A 26102-nucleotide genomic window follows, 5' to 3' on the forward strand; every position below is an offset into this window, starting at 1 on the left:
AAAATACCTCATGTAAGTTGTTTGGTCTTTCACAAAATGCTGCATAACTGAACAACTAAAGCAAGGTGATTTCTACACACTAGTTGTCACAGCGTATGTCAGATGTTAATAAACATCCCCCATCTTCATCAGGTCAAATACATGGGGACAGTACAATGGTTATAATCAGAAGGCAGCAAACACAGGCCCCATCTCACTTCTAGTATTTAATCTTCCCAATTTTGGAAAGCTGCTTCTTTTAAAGTAGAATGTCTTTTTAACGTTACCTCATATACTGTCCTGCCCAGGGGACTTTGGAGTCTTTGCAGAACATTACTCTTAATCTCTCACTTTTTTAAGGGCTTATGAAGTATGCTTTAAATTATACTTTGGGTGATTTGGCTATTTTAACTGAGATGCCTGAAGAACTCAGGAGTTTCTAATGGAGGCCTCCCCTTCCCCCACTTTCAACACCTGTTTAATTACTACTTGATTAAGATCACATTTTCTGGTAGTAGTAGGAGTATGGTAGCACTTAAGAGTTCCAGTATTGGATTAACACCCCAGTGCCTGTTGCCATTTACAGAAAACTGCTCCCAAGCAAAAGCGGCAACCCAAAAGCAAGCACAAACTTGCTTTGTTGCAAGAGTAGTAAGTGGACCACAGAAAAGATGTTGCTACCTTAAATAGTTGTGTGGGGAAAACCCAAGAAGCATGTTGAAAGAGAATGAAATTAAACTTGCTACAAAGACATTTCCAGGAGCACAAAGTAAAACATACTAACATTCATGGTATTTTTAAGATGGCCTTAAGGGGAGGCCACACCAAGATTTACAGTGAACTGCCTGTCAGTTCTCTCCAGTAATATTCACTGGCAATCTCCGAAAATCCTTCTTTTCAGAGCTTACAGAGATTTCTGTTTGTTTGATTCAACACCAAATTTGCCATAGGTTACAAAACCTGTGGGCAACACTGGCATACTATGGGCTCCTAAACCTCTCCCTCTGCTCCAAAGCTATATCAGAGCCAGATTCCCTCAGTGTCAAGCACCAACAAATTATCTCCCCTTTTTGTCCCTCTACCACCTCTGCAAAAGGTATAGTCAATCAGTAGCAACACACAAACCAGCAGAGGAACATAATGCAAAGGACATCAGAGGCAAGAATGCAAACAGATTAGAAGAGTGTTATTCTGAGAGTGATAGGAGATACATCCACAGAAGCAGTGTTCGTAACAGTTTCCAGCTCAGGAGGACAGTAAGGACCAGCTGATGGGAACTGAGTGCTCACAGTAGTTTATAACATTATTCACCCAAGTTCTTATGATCCTCATAAAATACTCCTTACTACCCACCATGGGAAATCAGTATACTGGCTCAGGTGGATCTGTACTGGTCCAGCACAGTACAGATTCTCCTGGGGAAATTCAGGAAATCACAGTCCTTTCCACCTTACTTCTTTACAGACCCCCTTTAAAGTTCACCATAAGACAGAAACAAGAAAGAGCACAGAAGCCCTATGTTCTCCACTGCTTTAGGTGTTCATGTGTTATTTCTCAGTGAGCTCTCTAACCAGAAAACAACCAGTGACAGACAGGAATGCAGAATATCCTGGCTCCAGCAGATCTCCTTACAAGTCATAACATTGATATCTGCCGTGACTAGCAGCCAGCTAGCAACTTCTGACTCTGGATCCAGAAGAAGACACTGAAAAATTCAAACACGAATCCTTTCAAAGTGCCCTGCAGATCAACAGAGTGCATCTTTCAGCACGGGAGGTTCAGATTCAAACTGGGATTAAGCCAGAGCACACAGAGTCTGATGGACTCAATTTAGCCTCTTGCAAATATTTGCCAACATCATAAAACCATCACTCTGGTATGCACAGAACTTTCTCCTCGGAAGAAAGATCAGAATGACATAAACTATCATAAACTGTGGCTTGGATGTAGTCACCCAACTGGTGGACAGAAAGTTGACACCATCTGCTTTGCACTGACATTCAGACAGTACCATGCAAACTTCATTTTATAAGCATTATGTAAGCTAAATTCAATCAGATTCTGAAGGTGAAAAACCATGAAAAGTTGATAAGATTCTTTGTTCAGTATTTATATAATTTAACCCATTTATTGTAAATCTGTGATTTCTTTCATTTACAATTTAATTCCTAAAGTTCCAGTAACAGTATTTTTTGCACAACTTACCTGCTACATACTGTAAATTTTATGAGGAGTTATGACTCCAAGGAAGCTACTGCTCCTCAAGGAACCTACTATTACTCCACTAGGAACCTACTATACTCCACTTAGCAGACAAAAAGCTCGGCCACTAAAACATTTACTGAAAGCAACAAGGAAGCCTGTGGAACTGAACCATGAACTGAAGTCAGATCTTGTCAGTCTGTTTCCTCCTAAGACAGGTACGCACAAGCCGTGGTAGTAAGCCAGCTTTTAAAAAGCCCGGCTTACAACAGATTTTATCTCACTTTTACAAATGGGAGAGAGTAAACAATTCAAATACACAATGTGAAAAACTACACGCTAAATCTAAAACTCCTAGAACTTTCTGAGAAGGAAGGAAGCTCACTATGCACTATTCAAAGGGAGGAAGCTCACTTATGTACTATTCCAAAGTTGTGTGCATGTCAGCATGTAGAGACAAATAATTCTTTCAATGTATTGCTCAAATTTTATTACTTTCATCCACACATTACATGTCAGTGTGAACAGTACTAACTGAACTTCCAGTTTAACTTGTCATCAAATCCCACAATACCAGGACTAGCGACACTTGATGGAACTAGTATGGTAATAATTTAAAGCAGATAAATTAAACACTTCACACAGCAGGCAGTGATTCTGGAGCCTGCTGTCCCAGGACACCATGGAGAGAAACAACATCAGCAAGTCGAAAAACTAATTTATGGATAGCAGGTCCCTAGAGTTCACAACAGAGATATTCCCCAGACATCCCTGGTGCAACAGTGCTGCAGGAACAGGTAGTAGAGCACAGGGAGCAGCCAGACCCTTTTGCTGTCATTCAACCGCATCTTCCACTGACAGTGCTGGAGTCAGCACTAGATGAGCAGACTTGGGGTCTGATGGATCTGGGCATTCTCATGCTATCAGTACCTCTCTGCCCTTTGCCAACATGCCAATGATACTCAAATTCCTCCTTTGCAACCTTTTCAGCCACAGAAAGGATGGAAGAACATGCTTTTACTGTGAGAATCAACTTTTACACAGTCATTTTGTTACCTAAAGATCTATGTAAATACCAGATGACCGTTTAGTCCTCCAGCTCAATATAAAGTAGTGGGGAAAAAAAAAGAAAATTAAAAGGTGCATGTAGAATGGATTCAACCCATCAGGATGCAGATTTGAGAGTAAAACACACAGTGATCTTCGGTTTAATGTCCATTACTATGTTTGCAAAGTTACAAAGTTCTTCTGTTCTTATTTTCACATTCTCACAAAAGAATGCATTATTAGCCTTGTGGGATGAATAAAAAAGATAAAAAAGATTCATGTACATGTTCTACAATATGTTTAAAAAGGTTTAAAGCAAAAATGCAGAAGAAAGCCTAGTTCTCCTTAAAAAAGAGGTAATGTCACTCTACTTAAGAGGTCTCAATGGAAATGTATTGATAATGTTGCAAAGAAGCTGCATCTGGCTGATGAAGTCAAGGCATAAGAAGCTGCAAGAATATATTGTGATGGTTATACTATATGGTTGCCTTCTAATGTTCTTCTGTAGGCAGCAGTTACTGGCTACTGTGAGACACAAGATTACTGCTGGACATGGAGATTTGATTTAATCTGATACCGTGTTCATACTAACAGTTACTGGTGAATAGACCTAACTGAAAGCAGAACGAATGTCTTATCATCAAGTAATAATGCAGAGCCCTACATTTTAGGTGAAACATTTGATGGTGTCTCATGCTACACTGACACATCAGAGCACCTCCTTTCATTCATTCCAATGCCTATGGCAACATCAGAGAATCACAGAATCATAGAATGGTCTGGGTTAGAAAGGACCTTAAGATCATCTAGTTCCAACCCCTCTGCCATGGGCAGGGATACCTCGCACTAAACCATGTCGCCCAAGGCTCTATCCAACCTGGCCTTGAACACTGCCAGGTTTGAAGCATTCACAACTTCCTTGGGCAACTCATTCCAGTGCCTCACCACCCTCACTGTGAAGAACTTCTTCCTTACATTTAATCTAAACTTCCCCTGTTTTAGTTTGAAGCCATTACCCCTTGTCCTATCGCTATAGTCCCTAATGAAGAGTCCCTCCCCAGCATCCTTATAGGCCCCCTTCAGATACTGGAAGGCTGCTATGAGGTCTCCATGCAGCCTTCTCTTCTCCAGGCTGAACAGCCTCAACTTCCTCAGCCTGTCTTCATACGGGAGGTACATCGACTAAGAAAACCATGAAAAGCAAAACCAGAGCCAAGCCTCAGAAAAGAAATTTCTCAAGCTCACCTTTAGAGCTCATCCCTTTTATGAATCTCATTTAATTTGCACCAAAACTGTTGAAGTTTCTCCTCACCTTTCAACAAGATAAGAGGTTTCTTCACCAAGGAAAAGCAGTCTGAAAAGGTAGCCTGGTTCAACAGCACAGGCAGATAGCTTTGCGTTGGAGTGCTTTAGTATGTTTTTATATTGCATATAAAGCATGCAAACGTAAACCAGTTTGTTGAAAACTACCTTCTTTGTGGAAGCTGGCTGTAATTCTGAACAAGTTTTCAATTTTCACACTGCTGCTAGGGTAAAACATTTTAAAGAGTTTAATTTTTACAGTGGCTTCAATGACACGAGATTATCTAACAAAGTAATGGTTAATCAATAGAGGGTTTAGTTGTCAGGTGAAACACATAACACACTAAAAGGGATTGATTGCAAGGCTCCTCCTTATTTACTGGGAGGTATATATTTAAAATGACACAAACTTGTTACCAAGCTGCATTCCTTTAACCTTGCAAAAGCCGTTTGAGAACAGTGTTAAGCAGCCCTATAGCAAAACAAGCCCTAATGAAAAAAAAAACAAAAAAAAAAACCTACAAATATATGGGAGTACCAAATCATGTCAGAAGCAGGGGAACCACAAAGCTGTATTCACTCTCAGCCAAAGGCTTAAAAAGCCACAGAGACACTAGACTATGGTTCACTAAAGATAGAGCTGTATCTGATCTCATTCTGTAAGTGTCTTTAGTTACATTTTTTTTTTAAAGAAAGTATGATCCTGCTCTTGGACACAAACACATAAACATTTCTACTCTTGTCCACATAGCTCTGGACAAGTACTGGATGCCAACCTGAAGCCTCAAACTCCAGACAGAACTCCTGCGTGTGTGTGTGTGTGTGTATAGCTTTTCCACCGACTGAAATCCATTTCTTTGGCCATTTATTCTGAGAATCCCCAGTCCCTGAACAAAACTCCACTTTTTAATAGAAGCTGCAACCCAGGAGTTCAATAAGATTTCCCCCCCCAATGGTTAATAATTACATGATTTATCAGAGAAAGATAACACTAATAAAAACCCAGCAAAAAGACAAAACCCATACCCTCCCTTCAAGTCATTTTCAGGGAAAAGATTATTAAACTGTTCTTTTTGAACAAGGGCTTTTGTAGCTAAGCACAAATTGCCAAACGGTTAGAAAAAAAGTTATTAGACTCCAAAGAATTCCACAGAAGTGGGAAGTTATATAAACAAATCACTCCAGCAGATTTGGAAAGATCGCTTTCATCGTACTTAGCGTCTTCGGAGACTTGCATTAATTACCCTTTAAAGGTCTTTCACATGGACAATTTAAAATAAATGCAATTTATTTATTTATTTCAAATGAGGTGCTTCTTGTGAAAGAATTAAGTAATCTCAACAAATTTAAAAACGTTTTTATAAACAGGTAATTAAAAAGAAGGCTTGAATTAAGTCAAGCTGCAAGACATTACCCAGCATTCGCTGCAATTATTTTCTTAAGACGAAATCTTTCTTATCCCCAGCCCAGCCTTGGGAAGGGCTGTCTCCATGGAAAGTCATAAGGCAAAATAAAGACCAGCCAAACAAAAAACTAGATCATTTACAGGATTTTCCCTAAAGCACAGTTTGTCATATTGCAATTACACCTTGCCGACTGTGAAAGCCAGAGTCCTTAATATTGCCACTAGAGGGAAGACGTGTCTCAACACATGGCAATGGTAGTTGGGGAGTGGGTTTTCTTGAGCAATTACCATAACAAAGCTCCCTTGGCTGTGTGTACCTTCTAATTACTCAGTACAATTAAAATGACTTACCTAAAACAAACAGAAAAAAAGAAAAAAAGGAGAGGCCCCTAAAACAAAAGCCCTCAAGACAATACAAACAAAAAGCCTAAAAGCCTTACTCCAATCTGCTGTTATCTGAAATTACATTAAAGCTGAAGATCTTTTTTTCCTCATCCATCAATGCACAGGGGAGGGAAACAAAAAAAAGAGCATGCCACAATGCCCCACACCACGGGGTTGTTCAGCAATGTAAAAGCATTAAAACGAACAAAAACAAAGAGCAGGGAGAACTAGATCTCTTGTTAAAGAAGAGAAAAAAAAAGAAAAAGGAAATGTCGTGGTATTTAGCCATCTGGTAGCTGCTTGAAAACAAATTGTCCTCAAAAGAGCAGAAATACAGTATGTCTTCTCTCAGCTCACTGGCTTCGGAATCAGACCTCTCCCTCACTCCCCTTCTTTTTTAAATACAGGCATGGTAACATTAGACTTCTTTGCTGCTGCTGCTGCTTTCACTTCCCTCTTGTCCCACTGTGCAAAGATAACCATGGTCATCCCACTGAGATCTGTTTATTCCATCTTGGATGCATTATTTGCAGTTTTTCGGGATACATCTTGTTGGGACCGTTGTTCACAATCCCTCAGGATTTATTTTTTTTCTTCCCTGACAGCTACTTGCTGATTTTTAAACCCTTAAATCTTTCACTTTATAAGGGACATCATTAAGGAAAGATGGCAGCCAAGTGATTTTTCTTTCCATTGACAATTTGTGACATTTTTCCAGCAGCGTGCAAGGTGTTGAAAACCTGGCAGCTGTTACCTCCCGGGATGAAGATCCTTTTTTATCCTCCCCTGACAGTTTAACTCAATGGGTCAGCACCTTTAAAGACTGCAAAGTACCACTGAAGTGGATGGAGGCTTGAATTACTGCTCCCTCCCTAATCAATGTAAACCCTCACTGCAGGTGAAACTCTTCATCTATAGAGGTGCATGGGGGAGGAAAATGTAATGCCCTGAGCCAGATGGTTTTCATCTTGTTTTTTAAAGAAGAAAGGAACAAGCTAACAAGGGGACAGCTACTTTTGTTAGCTTCATGGCCTCTCTCATGGCTCTGGATCCCCAGGGTTCCAGCCACACAAGAGAAAGAATACAGAAAAACATAAACACTTAAAGAAATATAACTAGGGGGCTGGCAACACGCTGCTTTCAAAGAGTTGAGAGCCCTGTTCAGCGCTTTATTTATCACTGCCCACGTTCTTGGGATGGTAAGTGGACATGGACACAAAGGGTGGGGGGGACAGACAACACTTGCAATTTACTCAATTACAGAGGAATGCAGCAATGCGGTGGGGTGACAGATTCCTATTAGCACCAGTGCTGAAAGAGCCCAGTGGCCTTTCCGCCACAAGGCAGCATTCCCATTGTAGCTTAGGCTCCAGCACAACCCGCCTTGGCTAGCTTTTTAACATGCATTAAGTGTCACAGAGGAATGGAAATCATTTTTTCTTTGTTGTTAGACAATAAAGGAGAAAATAACTAAACTGAAAGAATAATCTTAAAAGTAAGCCTAAGGATGTACTTCTAGCAATTTCAGAAGGGTTTTCAACCAGCAACTCCTTACTAGCAAGCATTAGTAACATAAAAGGTGAGGTAACTAGGATAACTTTCATAGACATGGTACATCCTGCCTTGGCCAGCTCTCCAACAGAAGGCAAATTTCAACTGTAGCATCTTCCCCAGAAGCAGGGAGGAAGGAAGGGAGCTGAAGGACCCTCACTCCCTACCCATCATGCAGCCTTCCTCACCAGTCAAAAAGAGGGCTTCAACTTTTCACAGCAGAAATACTTTTGGAGAGAAGGAATACACCTGGAGAGGAGCCCTAAGCAGTGTGACAAGGCTACCAGCTGGAAGTAAATGACTGATGGCTGCTACGTTTTGTCCTTCCTTTACTATACTTTCTATAACTGCTTTCTGCTTCTTAGGGTTTGCTTGAATATTGGCTTTAAAATCTTAAGATCAGACTGTGCCTATTTTAACTTCGAAATAGCACCTAGAGCATGTTTTAGGCGCTACTTGTAATTTTACAAAGTGATCTCAAATCCGTAAGACTGGATTGAGGTAATACTCTGTGCCAAAATGGTAAGCAGGAAGATTCCTGAAAATGCTAAGGGGCCTGTTTGAGTGGGGTAACAGACAGGGATTTTTTTCCCCCGGACTTCCATCTGGAAGCTTATAGAAAGACAGCAGAGTCCAACGTGAGGTTTGCAGGAGGTACGGTGCGGCAGCCTTGCTGCTGCCAGCATTTCCCCACAAGGCACCTTCGCCCATAGATGAACCATGGCAGCAAAAGGCACTTCATTATTGCTACACCGAAGAGAAGGGAGGGAGGGTTTTAAACAACCTGCATTGTGCCTGTCTTCTTTAAAAACCAGCGGGGTAATCAAGTTCAGGGCAGGCCCGGACAGCTGCCCTGTGACCTATTCATGTTGACCCCCACTATTCATCACTTTCCTTAGGACTATGAGGGCAAGCTCCCGGGGAGTGACCACCACAATAGACAGATACGAGCCAACAATAATACGGTTCCTGCAAAAAAACCAGATGGCACTGCAATAAATTTACAAATCTGCATTCATGGCTCTGTTAAAAACACCCAGAAGCTAAAGGCTGGAGGGGCCCCCAGAGAGCTTCCCCTTCCCGGTTTCTAAAGGCCAGCTCTCTCCCCAAGACTATGGAGCTCATGTTCTTCATAAATGAAGAATGGAGACATAGCCCTTAAAATAACAAATGTCTGACCTAATCAATCTAGTGTTTGGGTCTAACGCTAAATGATAGGCACTGAAAACTAATTATGTTTTTTGGCAAGGAAGTTGAATTAAAATGGAAACACACAGGTTAAAAAGGCACTGAAGCATTTGCGAGTCCCTTTGAAAGGGCGGCACACACACACACACTCTCAGATGCAGGGCTTGAGACAGGAACCTGATTCAATAACTCATGCATTTATTTTTAAAATGAATCAGATTAGTCCCATGTGTGACCTGCCGGTCCATCTGTATGAGCTGGACTTAATGGGCACTCTTCTCACGCTTACTTCAGTTTGAAGTATGAGAGAGATAAATTTAGTTTAATTTTCAACAGATCAAGCTATCCATTTTCCAAATGGACCATCTGGATCAGCCTATTAAAATTAATTTATAACTTTGCAGTGTGAAAATTCGTTTGTTAGCTTAAATAAAGTTGCCAGAAACTTTTGCCACTTGTCATTGTTTTTTCTGAAGTCTGTTTTCATACTACGATTTTCAGTTTACCCCTTCAAAATTTAATTTTGTCAGGTCAAGCACTCAACAAGAACTGAGTGTTTGCATCCTTACTTCAAAGCTTGTCATGGCTTAGATCTTTCCAGTGGTCCAGCCAACACAGTGCCAAGTTCATTGCCTTTTTCTGCTTCCTTTCCCAGGTGTGTCTCCTGCCTTGCTGCCCCTCATGCACCAACGTATGGCCATGCCTCCCACTTCCAGCATGCCAAGTACACAGCTTCATTTGTTGAGGCTTCTGAAGACACCCTTCTCCAAAAACCATTTTTATCAACAGAAGATATTTCTCCTAGTAAGATGTCCATAGTACTGAGCAATGGATGTCCTTCAGCCCCTGCTTACAACTTCAGATGCTTAAGTAACCATTACATCTCCTTATTACCTCTACCTTCCAGTATGTCTGTTCCACAATCCCACCTAAGAAAATATTTATCGCTAAGGCTGCACAGCCACACCACAAGCAAGGCAAGAAAAGGTAATGTACCTTTACTTAAACTTTTCATCAGCAGGACATGTCAAGACATCACCCTTCCCTGAAGTAGTCTGATGCATCTCATTAATTTTCTAAAACTGAAAGTACTAAATACATGGACACTTTCACTGGAAAGCCCATTTAAGTAAACTGACTTCTCTACCCACATACACACATCCAATTCCTCTGTTCATGTAGGTCCGTGTTCCCCAATAATGAAATTTCAACAGTGGTGTCTTAAGGGAGAGACAGAAAATACAAAACCGTACACTCAGTATTTACCAAGTTAGCATCTTTCCACTAAGGTGGAAAGTATTTTTTGTCTGTTACTGGTTTGACAGCATTTGCAGGTCAGATCTATTTGGTTTTACAAAGTATGGACAGATATAAGAGAGGGTAGCCACACTACATACTTTCCTGCAGGAGATGCAGAACTTTCCAGTAAGTATTACTCTACTCATTGAGTGTAAGTATCTGGGCACATGACTGCATGTGTGTCTGATTTCTGCAACTGGAGTTGGAAAACCCCCCGTTGCTTCTTGTCCATGACTAGTAGAGAAGAGGAGCAATCAGAATTTGCAAAATGCTCAGACAGCTCTATTTATGTCTACATAGAGAACCAAAATTTCTTCTACAACAGGCACAAAATCATGGTCAACCACTTCCTATGATCTAGACAAGAGGGCACCTGCTTTAGACCACGTTTTGAACTTGTCCAGAAACACTGTTCTCAACACAAAAGGCCCCAGATAGCAATCAGAAGACCCATCTGTCATTGTAAAGACTGGACAGAAAGATGGAGACTGATACATCTCAACAATATCCCGAAACACAACTAACCACCTTTGACGTAAACAGCGTCCATGTGAATTACTTCCAATATGAAATATTTGGACAGTACAAGTGGTTTTTTAGGTGTATTCTTGCTATCTAGTCACCTTGGTTATGATGAATTGCAGGCCTGTAGGAAAGAGCTTTCCCTGGACACTAAGAATACTTCTGCAGATTGAAATACCACTCTGCCTTCTTGATCTGTATAATGCTGCTCATGAGTATTTGTCTCCTCCTTAATAATCATGAGGAAGGACTCAGCGTGATGCAAAGGCACACAAAACAGGTAACTCATGTTCCTTTTGATTTAACATCTCTCACTATGAACCTTTTCTTGGAGAAGAGACATACACCTTTTCTTGTTGAATCTGAAGGCTTGCCATCAATAAGATAACTCTAAGACAAGAAAACAAAAATAATTCTTGTGTACTGGGGACCTTGTTGGCTATCCTGGGGATACACAGCAGGGACCTAGTAGCTTTGTCCTCTTCCTCTAGTTCTTCTTGTTACTGAATGACAGAAACATTTTAAGTTTGTTGTAATGTATATAATCAATTCTACAAGGTAATCTTTCTCAGCAACATCTAGGACCTCATTCATTATCCTAGCATACTGTCTCTTGTCTAAAAGACTTATGTGGACTACATCTCTTAGATGGACCTGTCTTAGTCACATGTAGTCCTTCACATGACACCTACTCCCACAAAATCAAACACTCTTAACACAATACATTATTTTTAAAAAGCCCAAACCAGCAACAAACGAAAAAAAAACCATCAAAATACCCCAACCAACCAACCCTGTCCCTCATAACAACTCTCAGCTCTGAGCACAAGAACAGTATATAAAAAAAAAATAGTTGTTTTTCTACTATGGTTCTGACCCACAATTTCTCTTGGAAATAGCTGCAGTGGGGCAGTGTAGTACCACCCTATTCCTCTGCCTGAGACTGCTGCTCCTATGCAGAAGGAAGTCTGCCAATTCCTCAGCTGTTGCAATGTGTGGCCTGGGGTAGTCACTTAAGTCACGTTCCTCAATGGTTTTACTCTGATACACCAGGCAGCAACTTTGGGCAGCTGAAGCACAGACATATTTTTGCTTCTGCTGCCTGAAGGCTGCAGTGGGGAGGAACAGCAAGGTGAAAAAAGGATCTGAAATCACTAAAGCTAACTTAAGTCCCCCAGAAATCACAAACCAGACTCCCTTTGTTGACTATGGGGATTAAAAAAGTGATTCCTTTGCACTGGTAAGAAATTGTCTTTACTATACATAAAAGGCAAAAAGATTACGTTTTATCAGACCACCCTTTCTCTTTTCTATCCATTAGTAATTTATAAGATTGCAGAAGAAATAAGAACAGGTAATTTTTCAGGTTATTAACCTGGACATCACCTCCAAGAATATTTACCTTCAAGGGCAATAAAAAGCATAATTGTTGTAGAACACTTCGAGACTTTTGATCTGAAGCAAGGCAAAATATCCTACAAACAAGACAGGAACAATTACAGAAGAAAAGGCTGAAGAGGTCTTGATGAACACCAAATGGAGAAAGGCAAAACTAGGGAGTCACAGCTGACTGCACTATACAGAAGCCTAGATTTCTTTAGAAAGAGTTATCAAATTCTCCTGAAAGCTAAATCTCTGTGTCTGATTTTCCTGGGTACAATGTGAGTTGTTCAGACTTCAAAGAAGACAAGATTTCCATGAGCGCAAGTCAGACTTCAGCTTCCAAAAGCATTTAAGAATTCAAATAGCTAGAAAGTTTTACCGCATTTTTAAAGAGACTGATCACATACCTGTCTAAGTGAATTCTTCTCGGGAATGATCTTCCTAGGGGGCTCATCATTATTACAGTCTTCTCTCTCAGAGGAATTCTGTGAAAGAAAGTAAGCTTTAATTCAATTCTTATCCCTAATATCACTCTGCAAGGAGAAAAGAAACAGAACACTTGTACTACACAGGCTGTAGTATTTTACGTATACCGGAGGCTAACTTGCGCTTTTAAGCCAAGCAGCTTGTTATGGCACAGAAAGAATTTCTCCTTCTCAACACAACAATGCACCACTATGCAGGTCTTTACCGAAGAAGCCTGGGCTTTGGGGATTTATTCTTAAACTAACAGTAACAGCCACTTTGAAAACTGGAATGGTGGTTGGATCAGCATGGCAACACCAGTGCTCCTGAACATCCCAGAATAACTACTTAAAACAGTGGAACCTGTTGAAAACAAAAGGTAGTTAATGGATGCAACTGTTATTCTCTGTGCCTCTATGCTTTTAATCTGCCTAACAATTATTAATTGCACCAAGTCTGCTGCCAAAAATCTTGCAGAAATGATGATAGAGCTAAATTCTGGTGAAAGAGGTTGTCAGGAGATCCTTAAAAAAAAAAAGGTGTAGGTAGTGTATGATATCAGGGCTGGTTTCACTCCTGCCCTCTGACTTTACATACATGTACAATTTCTAGAAAAGTTTGATACTCCAAAACTGAAGCTGCCACCTCCAAAAAAAGAGCATCAATAATACAAGAGAAGATGTTCAAGAAGAAAAAGGAGAGCTCTTGCAGCATAAAAAAGACCACCAGGAGACTTTTGTCCCATTAATCACATGATTAAAACCAATTATTACTTGTTTTAAAGGCAGGCTATAGTTATCCCAGGACATGCACAATACGTAGCAAACATTTGGTTAAAAACTGCTGAGTATGTGGGGAGAATCCTGTCCTTACTGCCAAAGTCAGCTACTCTGGAAGACAGCCTTCCTTCGCATGGATTCAGCCACAGCCTTGACAGAGTAATGACAGCCAGCTTTGGGGGAATCCCACACACACATCTAAAAATCAGTTTGATCACCACAGTATTCATAGCCTTAGGCCACATTCCCATGCATTCAGTAGCAAGCAACTAAACAGGTTTTAAAGAGATACAGAAAAACTGCGTAGGGAGAGCTCTGCCAGGAAAAGGGTGGTTTTCCAGTTACTTGCAGACAAGCTCAGGAGTGTGTATATTCAGGCAGAAGTTTGCATTCTGCATCTCTCCCCCTTGTTCCCCAAATAACTTGTCCTTCATTGAGCATGGCTTCTCAGAGAGCCAGCTTCCAGCAGAACACCTCAGGAGACACAAGTGGCATCTGTTGGCAAAAGGAGAAGCTGGGTCCTGCAAACAGCCAGCATGGCAGAGCAGGGCTAGCAGAAAGCAAGCAGGCTGCAGGAAGCCATCAGAAGAGCAGTGTGCTCGTGTGCCCACTGCAGTGCTGCGTGATCAGGCACTGTCTAGGCAGCTCGGTTTGCTAGGCTAGTGAAGGAGAAGGAAAGGTACAACCAGGAGGTAGGGCAAGGGTAGGAGCTGTTTGCTGAGAAATGGCAGATGGGGGAGACACACAACAAAAACAAACACAAAATACTTGCGGTACCATAAACTGGTTGGGAATATCCTGTGTAAATCAGGCTTACAGACCAACTAGTGATTTGGGATTTTTTTTAAGCAAGATACAGAACTTGCAAGGCACCATGACATCTTGGATGCTGTAACCAGGGTTTTATAATGGAAATCAATCCTAAACAGGCCTGATAAATTGCTGTAAAAGGCCAGCTTTTAGAAGTTTTCATATGAGGTCTCAGCCAGGACCAAGTTATTACATTAAATCCAGCTTAGAAAGGACTGATCGTAAAAACATACAAGCCAGAATCACATATCTCCAAAAAGGCAGGTCAGATGTTAAAGCTGCTTTTTTTCTGCTCATGAAATACAGTTTAATAAGTGGCTAATTCAAGCAAGGATTTTAATTTCTGCACTTTGGAGAAAAAGACCAAGTGTGTGAAACACCAGCGTCTGAGGTGAGTTACAACACATTTCCAGGAAATGCATTTTGTTGCGGGGTGAGGGGGTTGTTTACTATTTCTGGATGCTTTTCCAACATCTACACCCTTCCCTACAGTAAGTGCCAAAATGACTTCCCCTTCCAAATAATCTTTCTACAACAGTGAAATCTTGCATTCTTCTCTCCTTTCAAAGCCATTAAAGATCCTCCCTCAAAAAAACATCCAAAAGCAGGAAAATCAGTGCTGCTGGCAAACTGTCAGCCCTTATTTTGAAATTTCTAGTTACTGCAAAGCATCAAGTTACCTTCTTTTCCTTTAAGCTGAGCATCTCATTTTAAGAGCAAGCAGAGGACCATTTTGCATTCATTATCTTTATAGGTGGCAAGGCTAAGAGGTTGGCTGAACAAAGACCAGACAAAGACTGCCAAGTGCATATGGTGGTTCACAGCTTGGCGTCTCACCATTCTCCAGCACCAACACAGCAGCTCCGATAGCAGACTATTAAAGAGGAGCGCTGCTTGTGCACTTTTGTCGGCAAGTAAGTTACGCTTGGTGAAGACAGAATGACTGGAAAGCACTGCACTTAAGAAAAAGCACAGATGTTTATAACTCCCACTCATTTCTCAGGAATAGGAAACCTATCAATCCAGGTGCAGGTACAAGACCCTGAATATTTCAGGACTAACTGTAGCTGTGTGGAAGTGAATTTCGCTTGATAGGGCAACATTTAGCCATGGTCATGGGAAGAGCATAATGTAATCGACTGAAACAGTACATCTATATATTTCTCCTTGCTGAACAAGGTGGGAGGAGGGATAAACATGTGCGAGGTCAGAATAAGGTTTGCCTCAGCAGGACTTCAGTGATGCTCTTGGCCGCAAGAGAGGCAGACAAAGGGAGGCACCGCTCGGAGCACCCTCTCGTGGTTACTGAAACGCATACATCGGGCACAGACCTGGAGAGAAGCATTTGGTATCCAGACGGTAAGTTGGGTGTACACACTGGGAATATTCAAGATCTGCAGCAACTGTACTTGATATGTAGTAGAGGAACGATAGAATTTGTTAGGGTGAAAGAAGTGAAGAAAACCAGTGCATACAGAGAGCTGAAAAGCCATACAAACTCCCTTCCATCAGGGAAAACATTTAAATCCTGCAGGCAAGCCTTCCTTTATAGACTATAGCCAGACTCACCAAAACTGCCTGCGCTCGCATGCAGTGGTCTCTCCTTGAACAAGGTAAGATGTGAAATGCTTAACTCTCCAAAGCACAAATAGATCAATCTTGGTGAGATAAATACTGTGTATTTCCCCCCCTTTCCACAAACAGGTGAAATATTTATTTGCCCAAGGTCACATAATGACATTGGAAGTGCTGGGAAGAGAAGCCAGGAAACCCAAGCTCACAGTTCTTGTAACCTCTAAAATTTCCCTCGAACAGGAGATTCCTGTAAAGGGGCTCTGCCCTCCGTAGCTGATTTTTCCTAAAATGGCTACTGTCTGTAACGAGATCCTTTTAAATCTGATTTTCATTCAGAACTTCAGCCTGTAATTAACAGAATGTAACTCCATGGCAGGTTGTCTTAAAGACCACTACGAAATTATTACTATTTAACTCTCCCCACGAAGCCTCCTCCACCACTAAACACAACATGCTACGATGCATACCAAATCCCTAGACTGAAGCATTTGACAGGAGATGACATGCAGTATTTTGCGTACACAGCCCAGCAAAACACTGCTGGGGACGAGATATAATACACGGAGAAATGCACTCCCAGGGACCACCAATTGGGCAGAGCTACCTTTAGTACCGCCTCACTCGTCGTGGTGGAAATCAAACCCCTGCCAACTGGGGGAGGCTTTCTTTGGTGTTGTTCTGTCCTGTACTAATTATAAGAGTACAGACGCAGCCTTTTTCCAAGTGTGGGGAGGTGGGGGTGGGGGAGAAGCGTGTGTCTAAGCGAAGAGCACAACTATTTTTTATGCTTTCAAATTCTTAATCCTGTTTGGAGCTGTCAGTGGGGGTTAATGGAAGCCTTGGATAGGAGAATTCCAATCTGGTTGGCAGATGGATAGGTTGGTTATAGCTGCATAACTATGTCTTGCCTGCAGGCACAATTCAGAACACTGTTAAAGCAATATAAAGTCTCTGTCAAGCTGAACCATTTGGATCAGTAGCAAGGAGAAATAATAATAAAAAAAGGAGTTCATTTCTGGGCCTTGCGCGTTTATGCTAGTATGCAGAAACTGATTAATTGTCATCGTGTGCTGGTCTGCTATACCTCGGATTTCTACTTCTGGAGTAGATTTTGCATGCTAATATAATCATTCTCCCTCTTGAGACATTAGCAAATAATCAAATGAAAAACAGGATCATAATTTACTGAGATTCGGGCAATTCTCTATGCAAATTTGACTTGTTATTGCTGCTGCCTCGTTAATCTGAATGCCTTTGACAAACTCCTTTGATTTATGAACTCATGACAACTCCAATGTGTATATATTTTGCTAGATTGACATTATCATTAAGAGTGGGTGGACTGAGCTCACATGAATGGCTGATTTTATTCGCTGGTGTCTGCTGCTCAACAGCTGAGCATCTCCTTCTCACAAAGCCCCTGAGCGCCAGGCTCTTCCCATCTACCCATCCATTCATCATCTCGATGTTAATTGGCCCAGGCTTTAAGCAAATTTTCAACACGATTTAAAGGCACGATGACACTGATTACTGACCCTCTGCCATACGGTGCCTATTGATTAACCTGACAGAGATGATGAGCTTGAGGGAAACTAGGTGTGTGTGGACCTCAGGGGCGGGGGGTGGTGGTGGAAATAATATTGTTTATGCAGGCAAAACACTTGTCATTATCCCAAAGGCCAAAATTTGTGCTGCACTGGCCCTTAAAACACACTATTGCTTTAAACACCTGCATCCAATACAGAACATGCTTGCTTGCTGTGGAAAAATGATTACAAATTTGATGTCATGTGCAGTCTGTATTATAATCGAGTTCCCTGATAAATAGAGCCCCTCAAGCCAATCAAGTCTCACTCTAGCCATTGCGTGCATACACATCAGTTTGAACAGAAGCTTGGGCAGGGTGTGTTTTTAGTGGTATCAGCAGATCCAACTGCATGCAGGAAATCTACTTGGGTATTTCAGGTCTCTAAGCAAATAATACAGTGGGAACACAGTGTCCAAACAGTTACAGTACAGTAAATGTTTCAAGGGCAAACTGGATGCCAGAGGTAGCTGTCTCAGTATTTCTGTCGCCATGTTAAAGCAGATGCTTTAGCACACTCAAGGCAATAGTGTATATCTCCCCTTTTCCAGGGCAAACTGTTGATACAACCTGACCCTCAAGCTCCTAGGTGCACTGAGTGAATGCAGCATTTTATCAGAGGTTGAAAATAACTGACATCCTCTTTCACATTTTTTGAAGTGTCCCTGCACCACACTTGGTCCTTCTCACCAAGGACAGAGGGGTACTGTCTCAGCTTACAGGGAGCCACTGAATAAAGTAGGTACATCAGCATTCTGCCTGCAGACTGGTGCTATATGAAAGGAAAAGGAAGCAGAAGGCCTATTTAACCCCCACCCAGCCCCAGGTTAAATCTGTCAGTCAATTCACACTGTTCTTTCCCAATTCAAGGCAGCAGCCTGGCAGCAGCCAGGATGTTCTCTTGTCTGGGGGGGAGATCTGGGAGGGAAGGGGTGTTACCCCAAGGTCCTATGAAGTTAGTTGTCTTGTAGTTTGCATCAATTTCTTGTAGAAAATATGACAAGGAATCACTGGTAAAGGTATGGAGAAGTAAGCTGCAATGGCCTGATGCCCATGTCAGCCAGAGTAGACTGAAAAGTGGAGGGGGATGCAGTGAGGAGAGAAAAAAGAGAGAGAAAGATGTGTGGAAGTAAGTGCCAGTCTAAGACTAGAGGCACATATAAGCCTTACGTTCCCTTTCCAATAACCTTTGTAAGTGATAGATGAGTCCAAGTCCATTGTTATCGTTAAGGGACTGTCAGCATCCTGATTTTATAAATGCTGTCTGTCAGTTTATAAATATCTCAGCCATTTCAAACAGCACTAGGATGAATCCTGGCATAGCCAATATCAGCCTGAGAGCAGTATTACCGTTAACAAAAAAAAATGGGTCTAACATCCACTAAAAACATTTAAGGATAGCTTTTCCTTTCTCTCCCGTCATGAGACCCCCAAATATTCAAATTCCTGCTTATTTGGCTAGTTGCTACAATATATAAAAGCAATCCTTAATATTGGTAAACTTCTTGAGGAAAAAACAAGTATGAAAGCTGTAAGTTTGAAGACAATTCTATGCCTCTCTGGTACATAAAACAAAAAATGACAGCTGTAACACACAGGGAGATCCACAGCAATGAAAATGCAGAGATAAGTATCAGACCCCATTCCTCCTCGGCATTTGCTGCTCTGAACATTCACCGAGATTAGATCCTTTTAGAGAACACCATAAATTGCAACGTGTAGGCACAAGGGGGTGACTTCAGCCCGGAATGAAGGCACAGACAAGTTTCCCAGCTCTTACAAGTTTAAAGTTAAATGGTTCTTTTGCAAAGGGTTTATGGCTAAGCATTAGAGTGATGGAAGGAGAGGGCAGAGAAACTGCAGCCTCCCTTGAAGTTACTGATGTCGGGAAAGGATAGGCAATAAGCTAAACTGGCCCTCCAGATCAGTGCCTGCTTTGCAGACTGATAAGCACATGTGTATCGTGTTTATATACGTATTACCTTGCTGGCTGCACAGAAACCTGGCTTGTTTTCCTCCAGTACATTTATAAACTCCCCACGATAGGGAAGGCTCCACCCCTACACTGAACATTCATGTGGTGCCTAAAGACATGAAGTTCAAATTCATGCCTGAGCAGCTTAGGTACCCGCTATAACCTAAATTCTTAAACCTAAAGCTCTGACAACAGTGAGAAGGGAATAGCATGTCATCGCCCCTCCAACCAGGCACAGACATGCGTGTTCCCACAAGTTCTAGTTTGGTCTGCATCTATGTTAATGCTGCCCATGACAACAAAAGTGTCAACAACCTTTTCTGCAGGTGAAAACCAGGACAAAATGCTGGGGTTTACATCTGTAGAATGGATCTTTTCTGGTTTTCCTTATTTTTCATCCATATCAATAATCAGAAAAACACACATTTTCAAAGCAATCAGACGTGATAATGGAACTTCATGATGACATCGAGTTTCTTATCAAGTTATTTAACTTATTAATTACTGCTTGGTTATGAAGGGTAAATTAAGGGTGTGGGGAGCCTTAACATTACTAAAAGAACAGTAAATTCAGTTTAATGTTAAAATGCCAAAAGCCAGCACAAACAGCAGAGATCTGATGAAAAGACGCATTTTGAAGAGTATGAATCTAGTTGTAGTTAAAAAATAAACAGAAATCCAGATGCTGGGAACAAGCCATTTAGCGAAATTTTAAAAAGCTAGCTTTGCTTCATACACATTTCTCAAATGAGAGTAAGAGAGACAGAGAAAGAGAGAGAGAAAATATGGCTAATGAGCACAGTCTTTCCACGTTCCCCGGGAAGCAGCCCTGCTTAACATTTCTGTTCTGTGAATTTAAGAGAGTCAGCAGTGGTAAATTTGTTTTTAATATTCAAGCTTTCAAGCCTTGCAAGCTAGTTGGCCAATGGCCCTTTCTGTTCCGATGTTTGTTGGTGCCTTATTTACACAAGCATTACATCCGGAGAGCCTTTGAATATAATTTCACGTGGATTAAGGGAAGAACATTTGCTTCTGCTAATCAGGACATCTGGTTATTTTTGTAACTCACAGACATCTGCATTAGGCAGTTCAACTTCCCCATTCCTCATAACAAGGTTAGAGCTTAAGGAGCCTCAAGGACCTCTAGCTGAACTTTATTATTTGCATTTTCTCACAGCCAGGTTGGTTTCAGAATTTCTTTTCCTAAATAACACAAATTGATCAGCACCTTCACAGGTATACATATGCTTTTATAGCTAGCACTTTCTATGCATGATTTTATAGCATACATCTTGTACGCCAAGATTTTATCATAGTTCAAAGCTATCTACATCTTTTTAAGGAACAGAAAGCACATATTCCCCAAAAGCATGGATGAAAATATCCAATTAACCTTATGATACATATAATGTGTATGCATCCAAGTATCCAACCAGGCTATTTATTTAAGACTGGTGTCAGGACTTGTTCTGAATCTTATTATCACTGCACTTTGGTTTTTCTCTTACTGGTGACTTACCCTGCATATCTGCTCCCCTCACTGTACAAAACAGTACTCCCTTCCCATTCTTCAGGACACCCTTAATCATTTCTCCAATCTTATACATTTGTGCTCAAATTCTTCTTTAAACAGCTTCAACTGAGGTAAAATTTCTCTGCCAAACTGCAGAATTGTGCCACACATTCAGGAAGAGGATTTCATATGCAACAGAAGCCTTTTAGGGAAGCATTGAATCCATGAGGGTTTGGCTCTCACTTCTTTGCTGCTTTCATCTTGCTACATTCCTTTCACAGGAATTCATTTTCAACACTCATCCCACAGTGTTAATGTACCACGGTTTGAAATCATACACTCTCATTCTCTGTTCGTAGGACTCTTCCTTCCCCACCCACAAATCACAGCTTTTATCAGTGCTTCTGTATGCTGGAGTGAGAGAGTTTCTTGACTTTTTCCCCCTGTAAGTGTGGGGTGGGGAGCACAAAGTCAATTCTTACAGGCTCTAAACATAAGCCAACATCCCAAAAAGATGTCAAAAACATATTTCTAGCACTAACAAGAGCCAGCAAGAGCCAGTGGATCCAGGGAGAGGTTTTTAAAACTTTTTATTTATTAAAATTCTCTAGATACAGATTAACTTTTTTTGTACAATATTTATTACAGCTTCATCTGCATAGGACCTGCAAGTGTTCTGCGAAGTGGGTTGTAAAATTGGCCAGTTTTGCTGTAGATTTCATGCCCTTGAAGCACTGTTTTTTAATTTTTTATAACTATTTCCCTCAAAGTAACTTATGCTGTCTCACTATAAAATCCCTTCCCATCCCTTATCATCAACTACACTTACTATTTCATTGGGGTTTCTGTCCCCAAAACCTTTCATTCTCAGCTTTCTTGTTTAGTAGACAAAAAGATCACTTCTCATCACACCCCTTCCTGTGGCTTTCTCACTCCCAAACATCTAATTCAACCACACTGTCATCGACTCGATATACTGGTTTACGCTCTTGGGTTTTCCTTCCTATTTTTCACTGCAGGAAAAGGAGATCCTGAAGCAGAACTGAAGCTGTTTACCAAGGTCAAAATGACAGCATGGGGGAACAAACCCCAAATCATGTGTTCTATACTGTGTTAACATTTTAGGCACAGTTCCTCCCTAAAACAGTGAACGAAAGCAGCTCACTTAGAAATGCTACTCAGCGATCTCACTGCAGTGTTACAATAACATCAATTCACAGCATATTGTCTATAGCACAGTATGCAGAGGCACTCGTATCTTTGTGTCCTGGACAATGAGAGGTGACCCTTTAGCCAAAGGGACTTGGGTTTCAATCTAGAACAGGTTCAAAGTACCTACAGAGTCACCATGGAGCAGTTCGGGTAACACAGCTGCACCTTCCCAACATGCCTCACGGTAGTAATTTGTCCATACAGGCCTCAGTGCTTTTTCCAACTTCCAAAGCTACATTCACTACAGGGAGCATCACCCATCACTGGACTATGGGGCAAATTTAGTTAACTTCCAATACATGGTGCAGTTACTCCCATACAGAGCTGCTGAAAAAACTCATTGCTGATATAAATAAAAAAGCACGAGCCTAATCATGTCCCAACCTCCCACCACATCAAGGAAAAAAAAAAAATATATAATCTTCTAATAAAACAATGGAAAATTACAGATTATGCACTGCAGCCTTTTAACAGCTGCAGACCAAGAATCAAAACCCTGGGTCCTCCTGGTTTGGCTAGACCAAATTTGAGTGTGGTAACACAACAGCCCCTCCTGTAACATTTCAATTTAAAAGCTCAGGATTAGGTTCTGCTATTACAAAATAATTCCAGCTCCAAAACATCATTTCCATGAACCAGAAGGAGTTACAAAATATTACTGCAAATCTCACTCTGCTGGGTAAGGAAGAAGAGTTGGACCTGCTATGGAGACCATCAAATGCAGTGGGTAGTCAAGCAATCAAAGAAGGGAAGATAAAGGTGTATATAGCATCTCGCATTCAGATACCTTGGGGCTAGCAAACATTTTGTTCCTATAGGAAATTATACAGCTCTAGATCACTGCCTATTGAGATCCACTATTCACAGCTTTTTGCTACAACATGAATGGCTTATTAAACCTACAACATATCTGTTTTAGTTAACTTCTTGGTAGAAAGGGGCCAGGAAAACAAAATGTACTTAAATGCTGATTTTTTTTTTTTTCCCAAGGCTGAATGCCTTTCATCCAGTAAGACATTCAAAGCAGTGACCCAGCAAATGGATTGAAAAAGCAATCTTCCGTCTCAGTGCCACATTATCATTCCTATTCAGTATTCTCGGTGAGATATCTCAATCAGCTGGATGTGTATGTAAGTGACAGCGCAGCCCATTGCTGGGTTAATTAAACATTTGACTTTAACACCCTCCCCGTCATTAAGCAAATAAAAACAGATAATTCAAACTGCTCTTCATCCACGGGGTACACAACATACATGTCAAAATTAAGAGAGTCCAAGGCCCTCAGGGAGTTCTACTCGGGGAGGTAATCAGTTTAAATCTTATCTGGTTTATCAATTATTCTATTGATTAAAGCAGGGTGATTATACAAAACTCCCTCCTGCCACATGGGATACATGTCAGCAGAGCAGGACAACACAGGGAGGCTCAAAAACGATTTAAAGAAAATACAGACAGATGAATAACAGTCTATTAGTACATGCCAGTAATCCATAGATGGAAAGCCTGAGTCTTCTTTTTAAACAAGTGAATTAAGGTCCTCCCAAATTAGAGTGCCAATGTTGTTACTTCATCTGCTTTAAAATCAGATCTATATGTTGAAAGGGCAACATTTCTTCATTTTAAGTAGATGATTTCTTGCCCAGTATTTGAGACATGTTTTATTGCTACTAGTCTTGGAACATAACAAATACACCAAATACAAGAAATCCTGGACTTTTAAAAGGCATTATACTTATCTATCAATGACTCAAAAAGTGGATGGAAAGGGCATTTTCAGTACTTGAACTCTCCCACATACACACATGACATAGCCAGAAGTAAAATATTGTATTTTAACGATTAAAGCATGACAACTCATCTCAGACATAAAAAGATTGTGCTTTTGAGTTTTGGAGATTTTTTTTGCCTTGCAGCCCTCCAAAGTGAGACATTAGCAGCTGTGGGAGCTGCCACTGCCACATTGTCCTGATTTTCAACAAACCCTCACCTCACACAAAATCCCACCACAGTGATCCTTATTGCAACTTCTCTCTTGCGTACAGGCACAGGACACAAAGCAGTTCCAGTTACGTCTCATTTTTTGTTTCCAGGCGAAGAAAGGTTCAAACTGTCTCTGCCGCTCCCAAGGTCTGTTGCTGTTCTGAGTGTGTGAGCACAGTCCCACCTCCACTATCTTCCCAGTAACATCTTGTTTCAAGTTTTATTGTCATACCCTAAACTGGCCTGTACAAGACCTCGTCTTGCACATACAGAGACTTTCAAAAATGAAACACTGCAGACTAGGAAAAAACAACTGAAATTTGTCTCTAGAAGTTCCCTCAAAGCAAACAGCAGCAGAAGAAAGATCAGCTTTCTAACAGGGACTTTATTTTGTCTGTAACCTCTCCTATAATCTGTTTAATAATGGTCAGACTGGTAGCACAAACTATTCATTAGTCATCTCATCACATCTGTTTTTAACCAGGACAGAGGGTATGAACCACAGTGGTTCACACCCAAGAGCCCCAGTGACCCACCGGCTGGTGCTGCTGGAGTTGCAGTCACTGAAATTTTAAGGAACAAGGACAGCTAAAAACCAGGCCTGAGGTATGTTCTTGCCCTTCACCTTCAGAAAGGGATTATATGCCACTCTATACTGCTACAGCATGTGCATCCAACCATTCTTCAGCCTCTTCTTCGTAGGTCTCTTTTCTTCTTTGGAAGCAAACTAGAAGCCTGCATTAGCATGCTGTATTTTACTCTCACCACTAGAAATACTGAGGGTGCTATTTGTAATTGTATTCTTTTAAGAGGTTTGTTCTCTGCAGCTGTTTTCTGCTTGCAGTGTATTTTGTGTAATCAGCACATCATCATAAATACATTGGCTGTTCCCCCGAGGGAAGCTGTCACTGTTTAATTTACAGAACAACCTGGCCAATGTGAATTCTAACACTACAGCACTATGGCAAGAAGTTACCACACTCAGAAAAACAGGTTTCTATGAATTTTTATATCAAGAGCTGGTCCCAGGACAATTTAGGTTCCAGAAATAGATTGTTTTTAAAAGCACTTTATATACTGGATGGAATGGATTCTTTCCCACTTACAGCTTCTTAAGGCAGCACCAAACTCACTCCCACATTATTTTAAAGGTGACAACCCCAATCCCCACAACAAGAACATCTTCACTTCTGACTTCTACCAAAAACAGGCACTGTATGTAGGCATCTTATGCTACACACCAATTTTTTAATTTTATTTTTCTGTAATGAAGAACAACCCAAAACATCAACGTGTTAGTTGTCTTCATGTGCACAAGGGAATGTACTCTGTCGCAAGGTCAAATGTTATTACCTACATCAAAAGGGTTGCTGCACACTTTATTACTCTGAAGATGCAATAGAGGAGCACGGCATATTCCTGAAAGAGTAAAAACGTATGCAGCTTTATAGGCTGAATGAAGAGTTGCTTCCTTTGTTTGCTGGATATATGGCTGTTATTTTGAGAGAATAAATCACAAAGATTTTTGTAGAAGGTAGGCAAAAGGCGGATGCTTGATCTTACTGTATATAGACACAATTTAGAAAACTCCACAGTGGCACAATATTATATTGGTAATCATTTAAGAACTAACATGAACCCCAAATAAACATTTGGGCATGACCAATGAGTTGCTTGGATATTTCATTAGCAATGGCTACTAGAAGCAGTCTACGTGACTACTTGGAAAGGGAGGCAGGCTGACAACCTGATTTCATTTTTTTATACATATATATATATACAGACACATATACACAGACATACAAAATAAAAATGCTTTTGAGAAACAACCACAAATGTAAACAAAATCAAAGGCAATTTAAAGGATAAATTTGGGAATTCTCTTACAAAAGCAACACGAAACTATTTAATGTATTAAAAAAAAACAAAATAAAATCTGCTTTCTA

At 40.9% G+C, this 26102-nt stretch overlaps 1 protein-coding gene across 1 annotated transcript in view; it reads right to left on the bottom strand.

The window, feature by feature from the left end:
• The window catches only part of LOC104406081 (F-box/WD repeat-containing protein 1A-like), a gene marked incomplete at its 3' end in the record, with an annotated part of 33773 nt that overhangs the window by 360 nt on the left and 7311 nt on the right, over positions 1-26102 (bottom strand). The window contains exon 2 of the mRNA XM_010014962.1: positions 12670-12747. Within this exon, the coding sequence (XP_010013264.1) occupies positions 12670-12747 (78 nt within the window). The remainder of the gene's footprint in view (positions 1-12669; positions 12748-26102) is intronic.

Source organism: Nestor notabilis, unplaced genomic scaffold (assembly GCF_000696875.1).
Source record: "Nestor notabilis isolate BGI_N333 unplaced genomic scaffold, ASM69687v1 scaffold31605, whole genome shotgun sequence".
Classification (NCBI taxonomy): domain Eukaryota; kingdom Metazoa; phylum Chordata; class Aves; order Psittaciformes; family Psittacidae; genus Nestor; species Nestor notabilis.